Consider the following 23,977-nt stretch of genomic DNA (forward strand, 5'->3'; position numbering starts at 1 on the left):
TCCGGAGTCCATAGTTTAAAGCTCCCCTGACACACACCCTGAGTTTAGAGGGTTATGTACTACATTGCTTCGTAGCTTTCCCATGGAAGCAAAGACGAGTTAAAACGACGTGGGGTTCCCGCAGGGCTGATGCTAAGGCACTACTGAAGACCAGCCTCCGCTGGTGCTAAAATGTTGGTTCCTGTCGGCGAAGAGGCACCGTGCCTTTAAAAACAGAAAAAAAAAAAAACGTATCTCCCAAATAACAATAACAAGCATCCTTTCTTGCCACAACTCTCCCGACCGCTGCAGCCCGGAGGAAGCAGAGCTGGGGCAACGGCCAGGACGCGACCGAAGGCGGCGAGAGCTCCTCCCCGTGCGGATCCCACACCGCTTCCCGAGCCCTGCGTGGCTGCTCAGAGCCTGCCGGGCAGAGGGCGGTGCCACCCGCCGCACCCAGTCCACCCGTCCCGGCTGCCAGCCTCCCCGCCCGCCCGCGAAGCCCCGGGTGCGCCCCGCCTTCCGCCCCGCCCGACCCAGCCCGGCCCGGGCGGAGGCGCCCAGCGCGCGCGCGCGTGCGCGCGCGGCCCCGGCCCGGTTCCCCTTCCGAACGTCCGCGCCCCGCATGCGCAGTGCGCGCCGGCGGTCTCCGTTTGTTTGAACAGGAAGGCGGACATATTAGTCCCTCACGGCCCCCCTCGCCCCACCCCCCTCCACCCGAGCATTCGCCGCGCGACTCGCCCTTTCCCCAGCCGGGGCCGCAGCGCCTCTCAGAAGCTTCCCCCAGCCGCAGCCGGCGGGACCCGACTCTCGTCTATCCTCGCCGCCCGCTCGCCAGCCCGTCCTTCCCCGAACCTCCACAGGGCACCGACCTCGCCCTGCCCCACCGGACACCGCGGCAGCAGCCCCAGCAGCGCCGGGACAAAATGGGAGAGTGAGGCTGTCCCGTGGGGGACCAGCTCCTGGCCGAGGCGGATCGGGGCGTCGGGCCGGGCCGAGTGGAGCCGGGGATGCGGGGCTAGACCGCCTTAGCGCCTCAGAGTGGAGCGGGCCCGGCCCGGGGCCCGAGCGGCGGCGGCGGCAGCTGGCACAGCTCCGCGCCCGCCCTTCGCATTCGCCTTTCCTCTTCTCCCTCCCCTGCTGCCCGGAGGAGTCTCCACCCTGCTTCTCTCTCCCTCTCCCCTCTCCTGCCCGTCTCGGCACCGGGAACCCTCCATGGCGAAGGCGGCCGGGGCCCGCTAGGCTGCAGCCCTCCGCCGGAGCGACGGCGCAGTCGGCCGTCGTGAGGAGCTGCCGGGTGGGATGCGACTTTTTGCGTCCGAGCGGCTGTGGGTCGCCGTCGCCCCCGGCCCGGGGTCCGGAGCGCGGAGATCCCCTCAGTGAGGGGTAGGAGGGGGCACCGGGCGCACCTGGTGACCCTCGGGTTCCGGCTCCCCCGCCCCGCGGCCGCGAACCCACCGCCGGAGGAAGTTGGTTGAAATCGCTTTCCGCTGCTGGTGCTGGTACGAGGGTATTGTCACAGCAGCAGCAACATGTCGACTGGGGACAGTTTTGAGACTCGGTTTGAAAAAATCGACAACCTGCTGCGGGATCCCAAATCGGAAGTGAATTCAGATTGCCTGCTGGTGAGTAGCCCTGTTCTCTGGTGCTTGTCTGAGTCTATATTTATTTCCTTCCTCTTGCTCTCAGTCTGGTTATCTGTGATAGGAGGTTTCAGGTGTACATCATCTTGGAAAACACCAGAACCTGGCGTTTTCCCTGAGGAATCTTGGAGTCCCTCTAAAATCTTCTGCCCTGGCCCGGTGTATCATTGGACTGGCTCTGAATTCCCTGAACTTTTAGTTCTGACTCAGTTCATCATCACACAAAAGATATTTATAAAACTCTGTTGCAGGCATCATATAAAAAGTTACCACGTCAAAGTTACTACTACGTACGTAGCTTGTTGAACCGCGAGCTTAGTTATGAACTTTCCGATCGGTTTGACAGGTTGGAAAAGACTGCTTTCCATTTCCATCTGCTTAGCTCCTTAAGGGTTTAATTTTTAGACTTGTGACAGTGGAGAATCGATTTTGAGGAAGTGATTTTTGAGCCAAAGTGTCATAGGTGATTTGAGTCAGAGGAACTTTTTGCTGGACTGTTAAGTGTAAAAACCCAAGCTAACTAATGATAGATCATCACAATATTAACGTCTTTTACAGCACTGTTGATTACAAAAGTACTGCACAGATATTTTGTCATAACTGCCTTTTTTGGTGTTGTGCTTAACATGATAGATTTTGTAGCATTCTAAGAAAGTTTTTATGATATGAAAGGCCAAAACACTATTTAAAAAAATTCTTCAGTGTTTGATAGCATGCACAGTTATCTATAGATAATTGGAGTTCTTAAGTTTTGTCAATTTCCCCTAATACTGATAGTTGCAGTCTGTTCGTAAGCAAGTTTTTCCTTTATCAAACAACTAGCAGTTATATAATTATTCTGTTTTGGTCCAAACATAACCACTTTATCTTTAAAGTTGCAAGGAATATGTACGTGGGTAGTAATTTACAACCTTCTCAGGGAATTAATGTTGTATGTACACACTATTTGGGATTAAAGTTAGGTGAACTAGATGATGCCATTCAGATAAATAATAACCGTTTTGACATCTTGAATCAGGAAAATGTAAGTTAATGTATGAAATTAATATACGTTTCAACTACTCAAAATAGCTGTGTATATACATTTTTAAAAATGTATGGGCCTACAAGAGAGTTTCTCTCCAAAGCTTTCTGAATGACTCTAAGCATCCTTGACTGACATAAGAGTTGTGGGTTCTATGTTTGAAATATCTCACCCACATTATGGATGCTCTTCATATTGAGAAACAAAAAGGAGGGTTGATGCTTAATACAATGGAAAACATTTTATTGAATAAGAGAAGAAATTAGAATGTATCTTTCTAGGAAGGATCTCTAGAATTTTTAAGAAGTCTCATTTTTCTTAATACTTACCCAGTTTTTGTATATCTTTGATTTTGCCTTGTTTTTTGATCTCATTCCATGGAACAGTGTTACAGGGAATGTTTAGTAGGGGTTGTTTTGTTTGTTTTAGTGGTCTCTAGCCTCTTGTCATAGTTTCATTTGGTGGGAACTTCATAAGTTTATTGAAATGTGGAGGATACTGGGAAATGGAACTCATGAACCCTGTCTTTGAAAATCTTAATCTCATAGATATACACACACACAAAAGCAAAACACAGATTGAGAAAATATTTAGTAAGTTTCAAATGACTGGTATAGGTAATATATGCTCTTGGATATTGAAAGGAAGAATATGATACAGTATGTTGGATGCTGGATGGATAGGTTTTGGGTAGAAGGTACTCAAAGTGGGAGTGGAAGATAACATGAATTGAGTGGTGGAAACATGACTGGCTGGCACCTGTTTAGGGGAAGAGAAGATAAAGCTAGAAGGATAGATTGGGGTTAGAGCATGGAGGATTTGATTGTTAGGCTAAGGCGTTTAGATGTTTTTCAGAATGTTGTGGCAATTAAGTATTTGTAAATAAGATTACACCAGGATGAATGAAGAAGGTGAATGTGGTAGTTGTGTGCAGGATGGGTTGTATGGAGAGAGACTAGAAATGGGGTGAGATTGGACATTTAAAAAAAATTACTGTAATAGCTTAGAAATGATTGAAGCTCCAAGTTGGGTCATTTGGATGGGGAAGGAAAATTGATGGGATTTGACTGGCAGAGTTGGGGAGAAAGGACAACTGAAAAATTAGATGACTGTAAGCCTGGGTTATAGGGAAACTGATGAAAACATGGGTGAAACAAGTTAGGTTTGGAAATCACTCGGGAACAATTGGCAACAGATGAGTTTTAGGTTTGTTGTGTTTGAGGGGATAGTGGGACACGATATACGGACTGTTGGAGATGTGAAACTGAGCTCATAGTTAAAGATAACATTTGGAAATTATCTGATAGAGGTGCAAGTTGAAACTGATGTAATGATTAAAGTGTGAAACAACAAAGAGGAAGAGTCAAGAAAGTGGGCAGGCAGGCAGGGCCTCTCAGAGTTAGGACCCTCAAGTATCTTAGAGCCCACGACCTTAAAGAACCATAGTCAACAGACTTATTCCCCCACCCTCATCTTTCTGTTTAGTTCCATGATTATTTATTGTTAGCAGTTAAAATTTTCTTATATTAATCTGAACTTGGTAAAGATTGAATTTTTCTTTGGAGGCAAAATCCTTTCTCCAGATTCGTAGCTTCTAGCATAAATTTTCTATTTTATGTTTCTTATCAAGCATTCATTCTTTCACTCATTCAACCATTTAGAATGACCAAACAGGCGGCCTCATCTTTTTCAATGAGTCTGTTTTTATTCTTTCCTTTTCGGACTTTGGACATCTGCATCAGATGTAGTAACCTTTTAAAATTGATTGACTATCTATTTTTTGGCTTTTGTTGCTTTCTTTAGCTGGTACTTATAGAGTAGTATGTATTATGTATACACATTATGTGTTATGTGCCATGTGAAACACTGAAGTTCTGATATATTTTTGATAATCTCAGGGAAAAAAGTTGTCAAATTTTGTTTCCTTGACTAGATCCCTTCTTCAGAAATGAAAGTTCCCACACCTTTTGCTTTTAGAAGAATTTGCTGGGGTCTTTTAAACCACCTCACTTATCATAAAAACAGCTTTTTTTGTTGAGTGTTAGTGGTTATATGATAATGTAACTGGGAGAAGCCCTGATGAATGATTTCTTCAACCTTATCTTGAATACATAGTTTAAGAACTAGATAAGCACATTTTTCATGTTGCAAATGCTAGTAGAGTCTGCAGATGCTAAGGTAATATGGTACCCATTACCTTGTTTTTCAGATCATCCAGATTGCTCGGTAATTTGGTTTTCTGTCAGTCAGATTCTTTTCAGTGTCCTAATGCTTCTCTTACTGTCCATGTAATAGTTTATGATTATCCAAGAGCTGTTTTCCTTTTCCAAACTTTTTTTTAAGCTTTAAAATTATTTTATCTAAGACTTGTTAGCAATTTCTCAAGTTGTTGCATACCTCTGAAAACAGTAAGGGATAGACTTTAATTAATGTTAATTTTTCCAGAGGGGAAAAATGTCTATAATTTGTAAATTAAAAAGGAAAAACAAAGCCTGGTGAGTGGGAAGGTTAGGTAATATTTGTCTTGAAGTTTGACATATATTTCTTGAAAATATAGCTATCAGACTGCAGCTTTTTTTTTTTTAAGTTATTGACCTTTTCCCTCCTAGTTTTATTTAGTCAGTGGAGGTGTAGCAATGAGTTGGTGGCATGAAGGGAAGGGAACCAATGATAGTTGAACAGTGCATACATACAAGTTCCAACACTGCTGTTCGCTTTGTATGTGTTACTACCATCTTTCATTAGTCAGTTTTTCAGAATGTTGAAGGCAGATGTTTCAAGTTTTTGGTTTTGAGTTTTTTCTCTTTAAAGTCTCTCTTTCTGGGCTTTCTTGACCTACTGATTTCCTATCTTTTCATTGCTGACTTCTTTTTCTCTCATCATCAATCTTGAGTGCCATAATACTTACCTTTCTCTTCTCCTTTCTTGAAGAATTCATCCATTCCTATATCTTTGACTGGTTTCATCTCGTTACTCATGATATCCTGGTCTTCATTTTTCAGTTTTTTTGCTGTTTTTGAATCCTTTATACCTGACTGCCTATTTGGCATCTCTATGTGGATGTCATATTATTACTCAAATTACTAATATTCCAAAAATAAGCTTTGTCCCATGTAACTTACCTGTTAACACTGCTAGTATGCCTGTCACTCAATTGGAACTTTTGTTGTGTACTTTAACTTTGACAGTCCTAGGTCACATGTTGGATTATTTCAAAAGAGTGTGGCTAGCATTCCAGATTCTAGATTATTGCTGTATAATCCCTCTATGTGTTCTGCCAGTTGAATTGATCACATTTGGGTTTGTATTACTGTTGGAATGAAAAGACTTTGAGGTCATTGACTTTTTCAGCCTTAAAGCTATATGCTTGCCAGTGTTCATAATTTATGAGTTAATGAGTGTTACCAGTATCTGTTGCATATCCAGTTAGTTTTGGTCAGAATGATTTGATAGTATGTTGCAAGATTAAAAAAAAAAATTCTTTCATTCAGCAAATCTTTGTGTAGGTTCTAAACCTGGATTCAGATGTAGGCTCTGTCATAGTACTTACCAGATGATTGTTGGTAAATTATTTTAACCTCTCAGAGCTTATTTCATCTTCAGGAAAGTGGGGGGATAATAGTACTAGATTTTCAGAAGGATTAAATAATATAGACAAACTGATTATCACAACATGTGGCATTTAGTTAGCATTTGTTAATTGGTGACTATTATTTTTGTCATATTTACAGTATTCCTGTTACATGCTAGTTACTGTGCTTAGGCTGGAAGTTGATATTTATTGTGTTCTCTAAGGGCAGAGTAATTTATCTGGCACTTCAAACCGTGCTCATAAATTCACAATCCAGCTCTACTTTATTTGAAGTGTCCAAGCCAATTGTTACTGAAAATGGAGACATTTAGATGAGATTCAGTATGGCGAGAAGGGGCTTTTGAAGAATGTTTATTCATTTCGTCATGATTTATAACATCCCTACTTTGTACCAAGGGTTTAGATTGATTAAAAAAAAAAGACAGGTGGGAGCTGGTCTGTAGAGATGTAGTTTTCTTACTCTTTTCCTGCATATCTTACACTTTCACTATTCTATTAAACAGGCTTTTGCACTACAAGAACCCTGTGGGTGTATAGAGAGGTGGCTCAGAGTAACAGCTGAGACATGAATTGGGCCATTCATTAGTTTTTTGAGTCAGAAATGTTTTTAATCCAGAAGAAGGAACCACATATACTATTTTATAATGAACAAAAGAGTGAATATCCAGTTTTCAAGTAGATTTTGTATAACTCTACAGTTTTATTTCACAATTATAAGTTTTGATGTTGTTGTTTATGTAGTAAAAACTAGAGATTCTTTATGACATGTGACAGAAAGGCCTGCATATCAGAGAAGACTACATACAGAGTTCTGTTGCTGAAGATGGTCTGGTAGCTCCCCTTTCCCATTACCATCCCTACTAAAAGAGAGACACATCCATATAGTTTAAGCCCAGAACATAGCTGATGAATACCCCACACATGTGTGTATAAGAAGGTAAATAGATACTACTATTTCACAATGGAAACATTTTTCAAAGATATCCTGTTAGCATAATATAGTGAGAAGTACACTGGATTGGAAATTCAGAGCGTTGGCCTGTCCTTGTTTTGCTGTTAATTCGCTGTGTGACTAAGGAGATCTTTTTTTCTTACCTGGGCTTCAATTTCCCCAGTGAAGAGTTGGGCTGGGTAGTTGCTAATATCCACTGCGTCTCTAAAATTTTATATGTGCTTATTATAATTCCTTAAAAACTTAAAAAGTTGTGTTATTGGTTTATTATTAAAAAGAAAATTTAAAAGTTAAGTGATTTGGGGGTAGAAGTATAAGAATAGGGACCATCTTTGGTAAGTGCTATTTTTACAGCTAGTTCTACATAGCCTCAGAAGATCACCCTAAAATAATTTTTTTTATATTTGGCAGTTATTCTTTTTTGCATTTGTGACTTGTGTCATTATTTTAGGGGATTGTGCTGTTTGAACAGAGAAAGCAGTAATTATGCTTTTTGAAACAGAGAATGCAATAATTGAGTTACTCATTTGTATTTCCATTAAAATGTGTACATGTGCTAGTTTACTTCTCTTAACTCTTGGTGCCTACTCCCCCCCCCATTTGGGATTGTGATATGTAAGAGTACACATTTTCATTATAGTTTCTAAACAATTAGTAGTAGGTTGGATGTTTAAATTAACGTCCCAAGTTTGATGTCTTAGGCGAGAGGTTTGTCTTATACTTGTTTTTTAAAGTGTAGGCTAACCCCCTCTTTTTTCCTATGCTTATTTATTATTATTTAATTTTATTTTATTGTTATTCCCAGACTCTTACTTATAGTCTTTACCATACTTCCTATACTGACTTTTGGCAAGAAATTGAGACTTTATCTCAGGTTGTTCCCTGGAACTAATTTTGAAATAGTGAACTGCAGTTAACTCTTCTTTTTTCTCTTTGCTGTTATTCATTCATTAATGAGTAATGAATTCATTTATTCAGCAAATGTTTATTTGATGTGTACTGTGTGCGAGGTGTTCTGTTAGGCACTGGGGACACCATGGTGAGTAAAAACAGAGGGCCCTGCCTTCATAGAGCTTACAGTCCCAGGAAAAGGTTAAGTTATGAGCAGATAAGAGTGGGGTAAGCCTTGAAGGGGGTTAAGAGATACGATCAGGCCTTTTCTTTAAGGTGGGATATGCTTAAAGATTTGTGGTGAAGTAGTCCGAATATATAATTTTCAGATATGAGCCTGTAGAGTTTGTACCAGATTCCCTTCAGGACTTGTTAAAAATGGAACCTGGGCCCGAGCCCAGACAAACAAAATCAGAATTCTTTGGGGTGAGTCCTAGGATTCTGCATGGGACATGGACTCTTAGACAGGCTCTAGTTTGGAAACTATGGTTGTAGGGAAGGAACATGAATTTTTGTTTCGTTTGGTTAATTTTATAAATGAAAATTTTCAAACATTCACCGAAGTGGGGAAAATAGCATAGTGAACCCCCACTACCCAGATTCTGCAATTTCAAAATTTTGTCATACTTGCTTCATCAAACACCCTTGTTTCTTGCCAAAATATTTTAAAGCAAATCCCAGACATTGTCATTTCACCCTTACATACTTCAATAAACATCTCTCAAATTTTTTTTCTTACATTAACACAGTGGCCGTTATCGAGTCTTAACAAAATGAAAAATACCTTGGTACCATTAATTTCTAGTTTATATTCAGATTTCTCTTGTCTAAAACGATGTCTGTTTTGCAGTTGTTTTGTTAGAATCTAGATCTGGACAGATTCTATGTGTTACAGTTGTTTCCTGGGTCTTTTACTAATAAATCTCTTTTTCATGTAGAGTAGTCCCCTGCACCCCATCTCCTCTATCCAGCACCTACATTGTCTTGTTGAAAAAACTAGGTCATTGATGCCATACAGTATTTCACATTCTGGATTTTTTTGTTTGTTTTCTTGTCATGCCGTTTAACTTGCTCCTATAGCGTCCATGTTTCCTGTAAGTTGATAGACTAAAAGCTTGATTTAATTATTTCACCTTTTAGTCAGTAGTGTTTCATAGATTGTGTTTTCTTTTGCATCACATCAAGAGGCACACAGTATCTGGCTGACCCACCCTTTAGAATGTTAAGGTTGATCAGTGTGTTCAGGTGGTGACAGCCTGTAATAACTTGCTTTGTAAAATCCATTAGTATCCTTTCAGCTAATGGTTCCATCCATTTATAGTTTTTAGCCGAAGCAGTTATTCATTAGGGAAAGCAAAATAATGGTTTTCTAATTATATCATTCCTTTCACATTTATTAACTGTAATTCTTCTGTTAAGAGAATATAAGCATTTAAGAACTTGTACTCATCATGTGTAGGGCTGTTTGCTTATCATGAACAGAGTTCATAAAGTGCAGGACAAATGCCTCAGCCTTTCTCTTTATTTATTTGTTTTTTAATTTTTATTGGTGTATAGTTGATTTATAGTGTTGTGTTAGTTCCACGTGTACAGCAAAGTATGAATCAGATGCACATATATCAACTTTTTTTTTTTTTTAAGATTCTTATAGTCTTTCTCTTTATTTGCCACTTTTCAGAGTAAGTATTTTAGAGGTTTAGTGTGCTAGACATGGCACAAATTGGGTATTTAAGGGAAATTAAAGAAAGGGCCTATTTATAAACATACAGACAATATTTAAGGAAATCAGTAGGAATACTGGAGTACCCTGGGACAAGGAGCACTGGAGAGAGACCTGCTACCACCTCTAGGCCTGAAGGGACAAAGGAAGAGAGCAGATGGGAAGGGCAGCCTTACGGAGAGGGCTTTTTGGCTAGGGCTCTTATGGTTTTATGTAGAGAAAGAACTAGGGAAATATATCCTCTCCCACCCTATAGTCTCCTATTGTGGGCTCCCTTTACCTGAAAAGCTGGTATACAAAAGAACCCATTGCTCCAGGCAATAAAAAAGTAAAGTGTTAGTCGCTCAGTCCTGTCCATCTCTTTGCTACCCCATGGACTGTAGCCCGCCAGGCTCCTCTGTCCAAGGGATTCTTCAGGCAGGAATACTGGAGTGGATTGTCATTCCCTTCTCCAGGGAATCTTCCTGACCCAGGAATTGAACTCGGGTCTCCTGCATTGCAGGCAGATTCTTTACCATTTGAGCTACCAGGGAAGCCCCTGTCCATACACGTCAGCAAATAAGATAGACCCAACGCTTATTTATTTCTCTCTTTTAAAAAAATTTTTTTATTTTTGGCATCATTGTGTAAACCATTAAAAATGTATTTATATACATGATGTATTTCAGTTTTTGTCGTCTTTGCTGTGCTCAGTTTGTCTTGTCTTTGACTAGTGGAAGCCCCTTTACGTTGACTCCTGTGTTGTTTGTCTATGATCCTTATAATCTCTGAGGAACTTCCTTGTTTCTTTGTGTAATAAGATGCTCAGGCTTCTCTTGTACCTTTCTTGCCCCAGACTTGGAAGTCAGCTGTTAGTGGGGAATGATATTCTGACACTGCAGCCTGGATGCTAGTAGTACTCATTGCTGAATGGTTGGTGGGTGATAGTGGGGCAGGCTCTGAAATCCTGAATTTTACTCTGGTTGACACTATAAATTGTAAATTGAAAAACTGTATGGCCTTGGACAGCTAATACTTACTCTCTGACCCTTGTTTTTCGTTAGGAGTATAATACAAAATTAACTAATTGAAACCATTTCCAAATTGTTGTTAGATACAGGTTGCTTTAAATTCCCAACCTTATTAAGAAATTGTTTTAGATTTGTCTTCTATCCTTTTGTTAATTTTTAAAAATTGTTTTAGTTCAACAGTAGGACAAAGAAAATGTTTCTCTGATTTTATTCATCCACTCTAAAAGTATTTACTTATCTCACCCTAATTGTATTTCCGCTGCTTATTTCTAGTAATACCTAGTCATGGAGTCAGTGTTGTCTAGTGGTTGAGATCATGTGCTTTGGAGTCAGATTGTGTGATTTTTGAATCCCAACTAGATCAGCCACTTAGTAGCCTTGTGAGTTTCGGCAGAAGTCTTAACTTCCTTAAAACTCAAATGCAATCTGCCCTCTTAGCGCAGTAGGCAGTGCGTCAGTCTCATAATCTAATCAAATGCATACATCATCCTCAAATAAGATTACTCATAGACTCTTTACAGGGCTGTTAGGAATATTAAATGGGATAATGCTCGTGCATGTAACATGTTTTGCTTAGTTCCAGCATTTAGTAAATGTTAGCTATCATTATCATCATTGTCATCATTATGTCTTCATAATTTGTCTGGGAGAAAAGGACTTTGGTGTTGATTGACCAAGTGCATTATTATCTACTGCCCCACTCCACAGACCATATTTTTACTTTTGTTGAGTGATCTTGGGCAAGTTATCTCACTTCTTTGAACTTGAATATATTTAATCTGCAGAATGAGAATCATGATAATATTTCTTCATAGGTTTAATCAAGAGGATTAAGTGAAATAATTTATTTCCAAGTTCTGTAAGTCCATCCAGGTGTTGATAATAGTTACTCCTTTCTTTGCTATTATAGTTTTATATTACAAATTTGATGAAGGTTCCACTGTTAGAAACACTAGTACTTGGAAACTTGGGAGAAGAGTAGGAGATTCTTTATTTCAAATGTTTCTCAAATCTGCTCTTTGCTTTCTGTTACTGCTGCCCTACTTAAATCCAAATTTTCAGCCAATATTCTTGGGTTTCGTGGAACATCCTCGAAATTTGTCAGTATAGTCCATACCTATGCCTTTCTTTTTCTTTAGTGCCTTTGGTCGTATGATCTTAGCTTATGTATTTACTTAGTTTTAATTCAGTTTTCCTAGGCAAAAAAAAAATTTTCTAGAGTCATGGGACCTGGTCTCATTTAAAGTAAAAGGTCAATTGAACTTCAGTAAGAATTGAAGCTTGGGCCTCAAATGCAGGCAAGCATTTTTTCTCTTCTTGCTTTGTGTTGTTGTTCTCTCTGACGGTGAACTAGTGTTAGTCACTTGTGGAGGGTGTTTGCCCAGAGCACTGGCTTTATATTTAACCACCTCAACTACTGACTGTAAATCTTGGGGTCTTAAACCCAGCACTCTGGAGCAAAAGATTCATCGATTCAACTTGGGTCAGGTGCTCACCCCTGTTTTAAGGATCACACGAGGACCATGTGATTGGGGAGGCAGTTCGCAGGAAAAAAACAGTGGGGGAAAGCAGACTCTCACATAGTCTTCTCCCTTTTTCTTTTTTTTGATCTTGGATTAATTGAACTCTCTTCAACAGCCATTTCCTCAGTCTGTGAAATAGAGTTAAATGATGATTTATTTCAGAGGGTGGTTGTAAACTTTAAATGTGGTCATCTGTGAAGCAGGGGTTTGAAACCTCACGCACAGTTGGGAGAATAAATGGGTGCCCCTCGGTCCCTTTTGCCCCGTGTCCTGTGCTCCTCTGGTCTGGCCCCAAAGCATTTTTGCCTGTAGGAGTTAATCCTGCCATTCTAGGTTGTTAGCGGTCTTTTGGCATTACCCGACTCAACCCAGTCCCCCATAGCTTTTCTCATCTTTTTTAGAAGAGCATGGAGAAGTTATGTAAATATTTAATATAATTAAATTAACTATTATAATTACAATCTAAATAAAAATAAGAGGCTTATTTTTATAATTGTGTCATTCAGGCTCTGTCCCTGTGCCTGCCTGCCTTATGATAGGGGCCAAGTACCCATTTAATTTAGTGATTGAAGGCTAAAAGGGCCTATGGAGATTCCGCTCCTTTTACTAGGAATCTTTATTGTAACAGATTGAAAACTCAACCCCAATTAACTTTAAACAACAACAGATGTTTCTTGCCTCTGAATAGTTGATAAATAGATTCTAGCTTCAGAAATGTCTTTTTTGGGCCCAGGCCATGTGACTGGGAGCTAGTTTTCTGAAGCAGCTTTTTTAGTATTGTCTCCTTTCTCAGATGCATAACTCCTTGTGGTTGTAAGGTGCCTGCCACTAGGCTCCATGACTGCTTGTTCAGGTCCAGTGGGAAGAAAAAGTCTTTTCTTCTGACCTTTCAGAGTTTCTAACTGATTCGGTGGACTGGATCCTGTGCCTGTATCTTCATCAGTCACAGTGGTCTAAAGAGTGGTATGATGATAGGCATAGGTTTCCACCATATTCTGTAGTTTCAGAACTGGGAGAGAGTCACCTTATCCCAAGATAAGTGTTGCATGAAGGCAGGATGGAAATTTCAGTTTCCAAGATAAAGGGAGATGATGACCTGCTAGGCAGTCCCAAAGAGCAGTAACTCCTCATCAAGAGAAACCCAAGTTATGTTAATTTATTCTCCTTTATCATTTTTGGAAATACTTTTTTAAAAAACTAAATTGTTATCTGATGTTAGAGTTAAAATAAGTATTGTCAGCTAGTTGCCAAAGACCGCCAGCTTAAGTCCACAGCTGGGATAGCATTTGGTTCTTTAACGAAAGGATACGTGAATGCTGCTTTGCTTCAATGATAAGACTTTGGGTAACTTAGTGAAAGATTTCCAAATGCCTGTTCATCACATCAAAGCCAAATATGGATTCTGACAGTCCTCACCACGGCCTTACCATATGAGAATTGGAGTTGGAAGATGTAGTATGCTTAAGAGGGTCTGGGTGACAGCATAGCCAGGTTTGGGAGGACTGACTCAGTTGCCCAGTAGCTAGACATCACGCCTCCTGCATATGCTTGATTTGGTCTCTCTGAAGAGATTAGAGGTTTACTGTTCCTATGAGATTAATATTTTTTCCTAAGTGAAAACATTTAAATTGCTTAAATAACTCTTGACCTTCTGAGCTATTGTATATTGAGATACTGATGCTCAAAATGTGAACTCCCATGAGAGCAGGTACCCGATTGTCCAACTCACTGATGGGCCACTAGTTCTGAGAGCAGTGCTGCCTGGCATATTTTTAAGTTTTCAATAACTATTTATTTGTTGTTGAATTATTGGAAAATATTTTTTGTTTGTTTCTGTGATGAAAGCCAGGAATGGCTGACTTGAGGTTAAGAGATAGGTATAATTGGTAATTTATTTAAATCTAAGTTGTATCTATTCTAGGGGATAATATATTTTAAAACTGCAAGTGGTATGTTTAAAGGAATAGGTGGGGTCCCCCACACCCCATTATCTTTTACTTTTAGATGAGAGACCAAAAGCCAGTGATACTTATTTTTTATAACTTTGCACATTCATTATTTTATTTAATCTTTACAACAATCCCATGGGCTGGCTGCTGCAGATATTAATCTTTATAAATTAAATTAAACCTTAGAAAAGGTAAATGAATTTCCCAACATAAGCATATCATCAGTAAGTGGCAGGCTTTCTGATCCTTACTCTGTAGCATGGTGGAAAGAGCATCAAAGTTGGAGATAACACACCATCAAGAGAAGTGCTTCCACAGCACTTTGGAGAGTGCTTTGAACACAGACGGTACGAAGTGAAAAACATTTAAATTGAAACGTTATGGGGGTTGGTAAACAACGGAGTAGGGAAGGTGAGATATGTAGTAGTAGGGAAAAGATCTTGCTAAGTGTTTATTGACAGTGTTGGAGGGGAAGGTAAGTTCTGTAGTATTTTACCTCAGAAGCAGTCGTCTAGAACTTGATTGGATAAGGGATAGAAGTCACTTCTTTGATCAAACTGCAGTGTATTTATTGCAAGGTATAGATAACTTTCTGCTAAAGCATGTCTTTGTTGGATTTGACGTGTCTGGAAAGTGTTAGTAGGCAATCCAAGCTATGAAGCATGGCGATCTGAATTAGAAGAAAATTATTATGATGGTGAAGATTAATGGCACCATCATGCATGATACTTTGACAGTAGACAGTAGTAACATTTTACTAAATTGGCATGAAATAAGATATAGGATGACTTTGGGAAAATGTTAAAAAAAATTAATATCCGTGTATTTGGTGAAGGGATAACTGTCATGTAACAGAACTGAACATTTATCAGGGGCTGGGGTAGAGGATTGACTGCAGAGAGGTACGAGGGAACACCAGGTGGTGGAAGTGTTCTGTGTCTTGATTGAAGTGGTGGTGGTGGTTATACAGCTGTTGGTTTGTCAAAATTCAGTGAACTCAAGCCTAAAAGGGGTGGATGAATTTTGCTGTGTGTAAATTATTCCTCGGTAAACTTGGGCTTTTTAAAAAAGAAAAAAATGCTTATTTGGTGAAAGGGTTAGTCGTCCTGTGACAGAACTAACGTTTGTTTGCTACTGTCAGTAATATGGTCTTGGACTATACAGGATGTGTCTGTGTATGGCTTCAGTTATGTGTATGTATGTGTCACTTGGGGAGGACCTGTGCTGACTAAATTTTGAAGTATGATTGAAAAACAACTGATGCTATTTGTGGCCAGTGATAAAATTAAGGCTTTTAGGTGAAAATTAGGATTTTGGAAAACTTATGTTTGCTACTGTGAGCGTGACAACTTTCCAGTACCTAAAAACTTTTGTCATGTAGTTGGTGGTGACATTAATAAATGTGATTTTTCAATATAGTGTGATGAAATGTATCAACATTTGGAAGAGCTCGTAATCTAGTGGGCCAATATTTTCTGAATTACCAATTATAAAATCATCCATTAGTACAGGATCTAAATAGTATAAGAAATTCATTGCTGCAGTTTCAGATTCCATCTTGTAACTGCCTTTCCTATTTTTTTTTTTTTTTGGCCACATGCGGGATCCTAGTTCCCCAGCCAGGGATCAAACCCAGGCCCTGGCAGTGAAAGTGCAGAGTCCTAACCACTGGACCACCAGGGAAGTCCCTAATGGATTTGTTTTTAAAAATTCTTTCTGATGATCTTTTAGTCAGTGTGCTAAAACTATTAACATTTAAAGTAGTATTAATGCGTTTGGTTTCTTTCCCATTTTCTTACTTATTTTGTACATTTTCCCTTTGTTTTTGTTTCATTTGCCTCTTTCTTGCCTTCTTTTGGATTATATATACATTTTTTAGTATCCATTTTAGTTTATTGTTTTTGATTATATATTTTTTGTGTGTGGTTTTTTTTAGTGGCTGCTTGCTATTCTAGGGATTTCAATATACATGCCTATCTTTTCACAATATGCTACCACTTCTTAAGGAATGTAGAAACCTTACCACTATAAATGCCCCTTCACCCTCCCGTTTGTGTGGTAGTCATCTTATGTATTTCAGCTATGTGCTTAGTCGCTCAGTCGTTTCTGACTCTGCAGCCCCATGGACTGTAGCCCGCAAGGCTCCTCTGTCCATGCGATTTCCCAGGCAGAAATGCTGGAGGGAGTTGCCATTTCCTTCCCCAGGTTTCAGCTGTACCCATTTGTCTTCATTGGTCAGATGTATTTTAAATAACTCAGCAGGAGAAGAATAGGTACTTATCATATTGGTTGCTCTTCTTTCTTGCCTCACATTCCAAGTTTCCTTCTACTGTCATTTTCCTTCTGTCTCAAGAACTTCATGAACTTTTTCTTTTTTTTTTTTTTTTAAGTTCTTTACAGCAGGTCAGTTTGCTATGATTTTTCATAGTTTTCCTTCCTCTCAGGCTTTTAAAAATTATATTGTTATTCCTGAAGGATATTTTCAGTGGCTATAGAATGTGGGTTGACAGTTCCTTCCTTTTGATACTTTAAAAATTGTGTTCCACTTCTTTCAGAGGTTTCACATAGTTTCTGGTGAGAAATTTGCAGTTGTCCAATTCACTCTTCCCCTGTAATTAATGTCATTTTTCTTTGGTTGTCCTCCAGGTATTTTCTTTGTTTTTGGTTTTCAGCAGTTTGATTATGATGTAGGTTCCTTTGGGATTATCCTGTTGAGTTTCACTGAGCTGCTGGAATCAGTAGTAAATATGGGAAGTTTTCAGCCTTTGTTTCTTCAAATATTTTTACTGCACCAAACTCTTTCTCCTTTCCTTTTGGGACTCTTTAAGAGCACAAATGTTCCCTTCTGCTGTTTTCCCACAGGTCCCTGGGGCTCTGTTCATTTAAAACCTTTTATTTTTTTCCCCTATGTTGACTAGATAATTTCTACTGATTTATCTTCAAGTACAGGCATACCTCATTTTATTGTGCTTTATTTTATTGCACTTCACAGATACCGCATTTTTTACAAATCTGGGGCAACACTGTGTTCTACAAGTCTAGTGGTGTCATTTTTTTCCAACAGCATTTGCTCACTTTGTGTCTTTAAGTCACATTTTGGTAGTTCTTGCAATATTTTGAACTTTATTTGTTATGGGGATCTGTGATTAGTAATACTTGATGTTAGTACCATGACTATTGAAGTCTCAAGTGGTACTTTTTTTTTTAATCAGTAAGGTATTTTAAAATTAAGATTTGTACATTGTTTTTCAGACATAATGTTATAGCACCCTTAATAAACAACAGTATAGTGTAAACATAAGTTTTATGTGCACTGGGAAGCCAGAAAACTTGTGTGGCTCACTTTATTGCAGTATTTGCTTTATTGTGGTTGTCTGGAATCAAACCCACACTATCTCCAGGGTTTTCCTGCATAGTGAATCTTTTCTCTGTTATCTCCATGCTGCTGTTGAGCTTACTGAGAGTGTGTTTTTCTTTTTGGTCATTGTATTTTTCCCTTCTGAATTTTCCATTTAGTTCTTTTTCTTATTGCTTGCATTGTCTAACCATTAATTTTAAGTGCTTGCCCTTATTTTGGGGAGTGTTTTAATAATAGCTGTTTTTAAAAGTCTTTGTTAGATAATTCCAACCTTTGTGTCATTTTGCTGTTCGTGTCCTGCCATTCATCTTTCTTCTAACTTTACAGGATGTTACAAATTAGTGCAGAGAGGTCCAGTGCTCCCTTCATCCAGTTTTCCTCAGTGGTTTTATTATGTGTAACCTTGGTACAGTATCAAAACCAGAAAATTGTAGTTGGTTCAATGTGTGTGTATAGTTCTGGGCCTTTTTTTCATGTTGAGATTCCTGTAACCACTGCTGCAATCAAGATACAGAACTAATCCATCACGGCAAAGATTTCCCAGTGTTACTCCTGTATAGATGTATCACCCCAACCTTCACATCCCTAACCCCTGGAAACCACTAATTTGTTCTCCATCTCCATAATTTTTTCATTTGAAGAATGTTATTAGAACAAAACCATACAGTAAACATCATTTGAGATTTTTTTTTCTTTTTTTACTCCTCATAGTGCCCCTGAGATCCATTCCCGATGTTGGAGGAACCAGTAGTTGACTCCTTTTTAGAGCAGGGTATTATTATTCCATAGTGGGCTTCCCAGGTCGTTCGGCAACCCACTCCAGTACTCTTGCCTGGGAAACCCCGTGGACATAGGAGTCTAGTGGGCTATAATACATGGGGTTCAGAGTCGGCCATGACTGAGCACTGAGCACGATCTTGTGCCTCTCAAAGGGACGTTATTCCCTAGTGTGGATGTACTGTAGTCTGTTTAGCCATTTACCTGTTGAAGATAATTTTTGTTGTTTCCATTGCTGTGAGCATTTGTGTGCAGATTTTTGCATGTACAGTGTTTTCATTTCTCTGGGATGAACTTCCGTGAGTGCAAATGCTTGGTCATATGATTTGTTGTTGTTCAGTTGCTACGTCATGTCCATGTTTGTGACCCTGTGGACTGTAGTACCACCAGGCCTCTCTGCCCTCCACTGTTTCCTGAGTTTGCTCAAATTCTTGTCCATTGAGTTGGTGATGCTATCTAACCATCTCATTTCTGCCGCCTCCTTCTGCTTTTGCCTTCAATCTTTTCCAGCATCAGGTCTTTTCCAGTGAGTTGACTCTTGGTATCAAGTGGCCAAAGTTCTGCAGCTTCAGCTTCAGCCTCAGTCTTTGCAGTGAACATTCAGGGCTGTTTTCCGTTAGCACTGACTGATTTGATCTTGCAGCCCACGGGGCTCAAGGGTCTTCCCCAGCACCACAGTTGTGGTTGTTGTGCTGCTAAGTTGTGTCCGACTCTCTGCAACCCTGTGGACTGTGGCTTGCCAGGCCCCTTTGTCCTTGGGATTTCCTGGCAGTGCAGGAGTGGGTAGCCATTGCCTTCTCCAGGGGGTCTTCTCGACCTAGGGATCGAACCACCACCACAATTAGAAAGCATCAGTTCTTCAGTGCTCAGCCTTCTCTATGGTCCAACTCTCACATCTGTGCACACCTCCTGGAAAAATCATAGCTTTGGCTATATGGGCTTTTGTCAGTCATATGATACTGGTTACAAAACTATTTTTCAGAGTGAACTCTCCCATTTTATATACCACCCTGCAGTGTATGAGAGATTCTGTTTCTCTGCATTCTTGTCAGCATTGAAATTGTAACTGTTTTTCATGTTGGTTGTTGTAATGAGTATATAGTGACTAATGATACTTAATATCTCTTCATGCACTCTTGGACATCAGTACATCCTCTTTGGTGAAATGTCTGTCTATATCTTTTGCACATTTTCTAATCAGATTGTTTTTTATTGTTGAATTTTGACAGTGATTCAGGTATTCTAGTATGTTGGTTTGCAAAAAAATTTTCCTCAGTATTTGGCTTATCTTTTTATCCTAAGTTATTTTTTACAAAGTTCAATTTATCAAAATTTTTAAAAATACTTTTTGTGTCATGTTTTAGAAACTTTCACTCAGTTTTGTAGTTCTCAAAAAATTTAGCAGTTGTTTTTCTAAACACTTTAACATTTAAATCAGTGATCCAGTATGAGTTAATTTTTGTGTGAGGTAAGAACTCTAGATTGAGATTCATTTTTAAGATAGATATTCAGTTTTCCAATACCATTTATTCGATTCAGTTCCTTCATTGAATTGCTTTTGTACCTTGTCAAAAAATCACTTGGCTATACTTGTGTGGGTCTATTTCTTGGTTCTCTGTTCTGCTCCATTCATCTATACAGTTGGCTCTCTTTATCCATAAGTTCCACATCCACAAATTCAATTTACTGCAGATTGAAAACATTAGAGAAATCCAGAAATATTCAAAGAGCAAAACTTGTATTTGCCTATAGTCAGCAGTTATTTACATAGCATTTACAGTGTATTTGCACCTATTTATGTAGCATTTGCATTGTATTAAGTATTAAAAGTTCTCTAGAGCTGGTTTGATCTAGGATGTATGGATGGTATATGCAAATGCTGTGCGTTTTTGGGTTTTTTGGTCGCGCTGCACAACTTGCTGGATATTAGTTCCCTCATCAGGGATCTAACCCAGCTCTGGCAATGAAAGCACTGAGTCCTAATCATTGGACTGCCAGGGAATTCCACTGTGCTATTTTATTTAAGGGACTTCAGCATCTGTGGATTTAGGTATTTGCTGGGGTTGTAGAACCAGTCTCCTGGAGACACCAACAGGGGACCATATGTCTGTCCTTCCATGCATAGCGCACTGTCTTGACTGTTGTAGCTATGTGAGTCTTAAACTTGGGCAGAGTTATTCCTCTAGATTATTCTTTCTCAAATTTTTTTAGCTTTTCTAGTTCCTTTGCTTTTCCATATAAATTTTAGAAAAATTTTGCCTATATCTACATTATGTACGAAAACTATTGCTGGTATTTGATAGGAATTATGTTAAACCTTAATGTCAATTTTGGGAGAATTAGCGTCTTTATCATGTTGAGTCTTCCAGTCCATGAACACTATATGTCTCTCAATTTATTTAGATCCTTCTAAAATTTCTTTCATCAATATTTTGTGGTTTTCAGCATAAATTCTTTGCATATTTTGTTAGATTTATTCCTCATTATTCCTTTACCTGAGTAGATATAAATGGCATTGTATTTTACATTTTGGTTTCTCCATGTTTATTGCTAATATATAGAAATACAGTTGTTTTTGTGTGTTAACCTTATGTCTTATGACCTTGTGGAACTCACTTATTAGTTCTTGGTGTTTTTGCTTGTTTTTCTTCTGTAGTTTCCTTGTGATTTTCTGCATAAATGATGATATTAGTAAATATAAATGATTAACTTTCTTCTTTTCTGATCTGTATGTCTTTTATTTCCCCTACTTCATTGAGCTGGCTGTAAGCTTCAGTGCTGTGTTGAATTAGAGTGGTGAGAGAGGACATCCTTGCTTTTGTTCTTGATTTTTGAGGGATATCATCACTTTTTTTAACCATTAAGTTTGATGTTAGTTTCAGGGTTTTTTGTTAAATATTCTTTATAAGTTGAGAAATCGTTCACCTCAATTCCTAGTTTCCTGAGAGTTTTTCTCATAAATGGGAGTTGGATTTAATCAAATACTTTTTCTGCATCTGTTGATATCATGATTTTTTTTCTTTAGCTTGTTCATATAGTGAATTATATATGAAGAGTACTTTTAAGATTTGCTCTCTTAGCAACTTTCAGATACTCATACGGTATTGTTAACTGTAGTGACCGTGCTGTGTTACATCCCAAGGACTTATCATATTATGCTGAAAGTCCAAGCTCTTATTTTACAACTAAGCCCTGTTTCCATTCTAGTCCAGTATCACTTCTTTGAGCAGCTGATGATGGTTGTTGCATGTGTGTGTGTGTGTGTGTGTTGGAATGTGAACGGGGCTAGCTATCACTGTGACCGAAGAAGGAAGCCTCTTCAGGCTTGAGTCATTTCTTAACTCAGGGGTCTTCATATAATGAGGTGACAGTCACTCTGCTTTCTCAACTGCTCACACAAGCTGGGGAGGCTTCAAAGGAAAGAATCCTTTCCAGTCATAAGTCTGAGAGCTTTGGTAGACATGTGCCTCCACAACCTTTCTTTGACTCACAGAGTTTTGAAAAAGCCCCTTTAGACCAAACACCTGCATCACGGTGGTCTGGTACGTGGGTAGACGCCTCTGATTTTATCCTTGGCAACTTATGATGTAATCTTATGTTCCAGAATTAGAATTTAAAAATGAAAGTTCATCATATTCTTCCAACCAAATGGTGGAAACAGGCTTCTTTATCTATAATGCTTTTATGTGTATTTCTTTGTATAGCTTTTTTTTTCTTTTTTTGGTTGCTGTAGGTATTAGACATGTATAATTTACAACATTGGATTGGTGTTGACATTTTACTGGTTTGAGGAAAGGGTAGAAATTTTATGTTCCTTTACCCTCCTAGTATATAATATATTCATCTTAAATATCTATATAAAATGAGAAACAATTAGGTAATATTAAAATTTTTTGCTTCAACTTTCAAGAGGATGAAAATATATTGTATTTATCCCTATTTTTACTTTTTCATTTGTTCTTTCTGTTATCTGAAGATTCATTCTTTTATCATTTTTTTATTTGAAAAATTTCCTTTATTATTGTACACCAGCTATACTTCAATTAAAATTTTAAATTATTTTTTAAAAATAAATATATAAAAAAGAATTTTCTTAAACTGTCATTTTAGGATAGATCTGCTGGTCACAAATCTCTCAGTTTTTTGTCATTTGAGAATATCCTGGTTTTTTTTCTGGATATGGAATTCTACTTGGACAGGTTTTTTGTTGGTTTGGATTTCTTTGGCTATGTTCTATTAATTTTTTCAGTTTAGAGGCTTAGGTCTTTTGCTGAATACAGGGAATTTTTAGCTTTTATTTATTTCACTCCTTTTCAGTCCCATTATCTTTCTTTTCTCCTTCTGGCCCTCTAGTGACATTAAATCTTATGATTACATAGGTCTCTGAGTCTCTGTTCATTCCCCCCACCCCCAACCACCTTTGATCAAGGTCTGGCTTTGTGAAAATCTGTATAGGAACGTTAAGAAGATAGCAATGAACTGTGTATTTTTTTAAAAAATTATTTTATTTTTTAATTCAACAACAAATGTAATCATTCTGAAAAACTATTCCACATTTTAACTACATGTGTTGATTAGGGTGACATGAAGCACACAGGCAAGTGACTCATTTTGCTGCCTTTAAAAGGAAACACTGCTTTGCATCCCTTTCCTCTTTATTAAATAGTCAAGATCACACATTGGTGCTTATTAAAATAACCAGTAGATTTGGCTCTTTGAAATGTGCCAACCCAGTGACAACGAGGACTCTGAAAAATGAAGATTCCACAAGCCATTTCTGTGACTCATCAAAAGGCTTCAGACTGGGAAGGAAAAGTGCATTTCATTTTTTATTAGTCAATATAGTTGGCTGAAAATCAGTTTGTTTTTCTCACTTTCATTTACAAATGAAGGTCTAGGTTTATTGGAAAATATTTTTATGCTACTGCTAACTGAACATATGACGTGTTTTATTTTTCCCCAAAGAAACGAATCAGACACTTGAAGGAAAAATTTGAAAAGTAAACTCTCTTCCCCCAAAATAAAGTGAAACCATCTGAAAGTTTTCAGTTAGTCATGCCCACACAAAATCTAGCTTGTGTTCACCCATACCTGTAAACTGTAAAATGATGGGGAGGAAAATCCTCTGTGAAATTACCCATGAGTATATTTTTATGACTTATTATGATGTATCAGTTTCTTACAGTACAGCAGCCCTACATGGTCACATTTCACATGTGATAGTTACTGTTGTTATACTTATTTTACAGATGAGGACATTGAGGCTGTGAAGGCTTAGGTAACTTGCTAAAGATCACATGACTATCAAGTGTTCTCGATTGGAATATGACTCTATGTGCTTATGATGTGATACTGTTTACATAGAAATATTTTTCGTTTTTAGAAGGTTGATGTCTCAACTTTGTATCTTAATTCTGCCCTCCCTCAGATTTTTTTGGAACCTCACTTAATCATTTTTATTCTTTAAAAGTATGTCTCCTCTACCTAAAAATATGTCATCAAATTTAAATTTAAATCATGCAAGCTTCTAATTTTTCTCATTTCTTTTGGCCATTATTT

General features: G+C 38.5%; 1 protein-coding gene and 1 non-coding gene across 2 annotated transcripts in view; one reads left to right on the forward strand and one right to left on the reverse strand.

Annotated features, from left to right (window-relative positions):
- Window positions 1-1,375: 1,375 nt before the first annotated feature.
- The window catches only part of ROCK1 (Rho associated coiled-coil containing protein kinase 1), a 118,802-nt gene continuing 96,200 nt past the window's right edge, over window positions 1,376-23,977 (forward strand). The window contains exon 1 of the mRNA XM_065932490.1: window positions 1,376-1,604. Coding sequence (XP_065788562.1) covers window positions 1,512-1,604 — 93 coding nt within the window. The 5' untranslated portion in view covers window positions 1,376-1,511. The remainder of the gene's footprint in view (window positions 1,605-23,977) is intronic.
- TRNAE-UUC (transfer RNA glutamic acid (anticodon UUC)) lies at window positions 15,895-15,966 on the reverse strand. Its single transcript has one exon. It is a non-coding gene; the product is annotated as a tRNA-Glu (tRNA).

This window comes from Muntiacus reevesi, chromosome 4 (genome assembly GCF_963930625.1).
Source record: "Muntiacus reevesi chromosome 4, mMunRee1.1, whole genome shotgun sequence".
Taxonomy (NCBI): domain Eukaryota; kingdom Metazoa; phylum Chordata; class Mammalia; order Artiodactyla; family Cervidae; genus Muntiacus; species Muntiacus reevesi.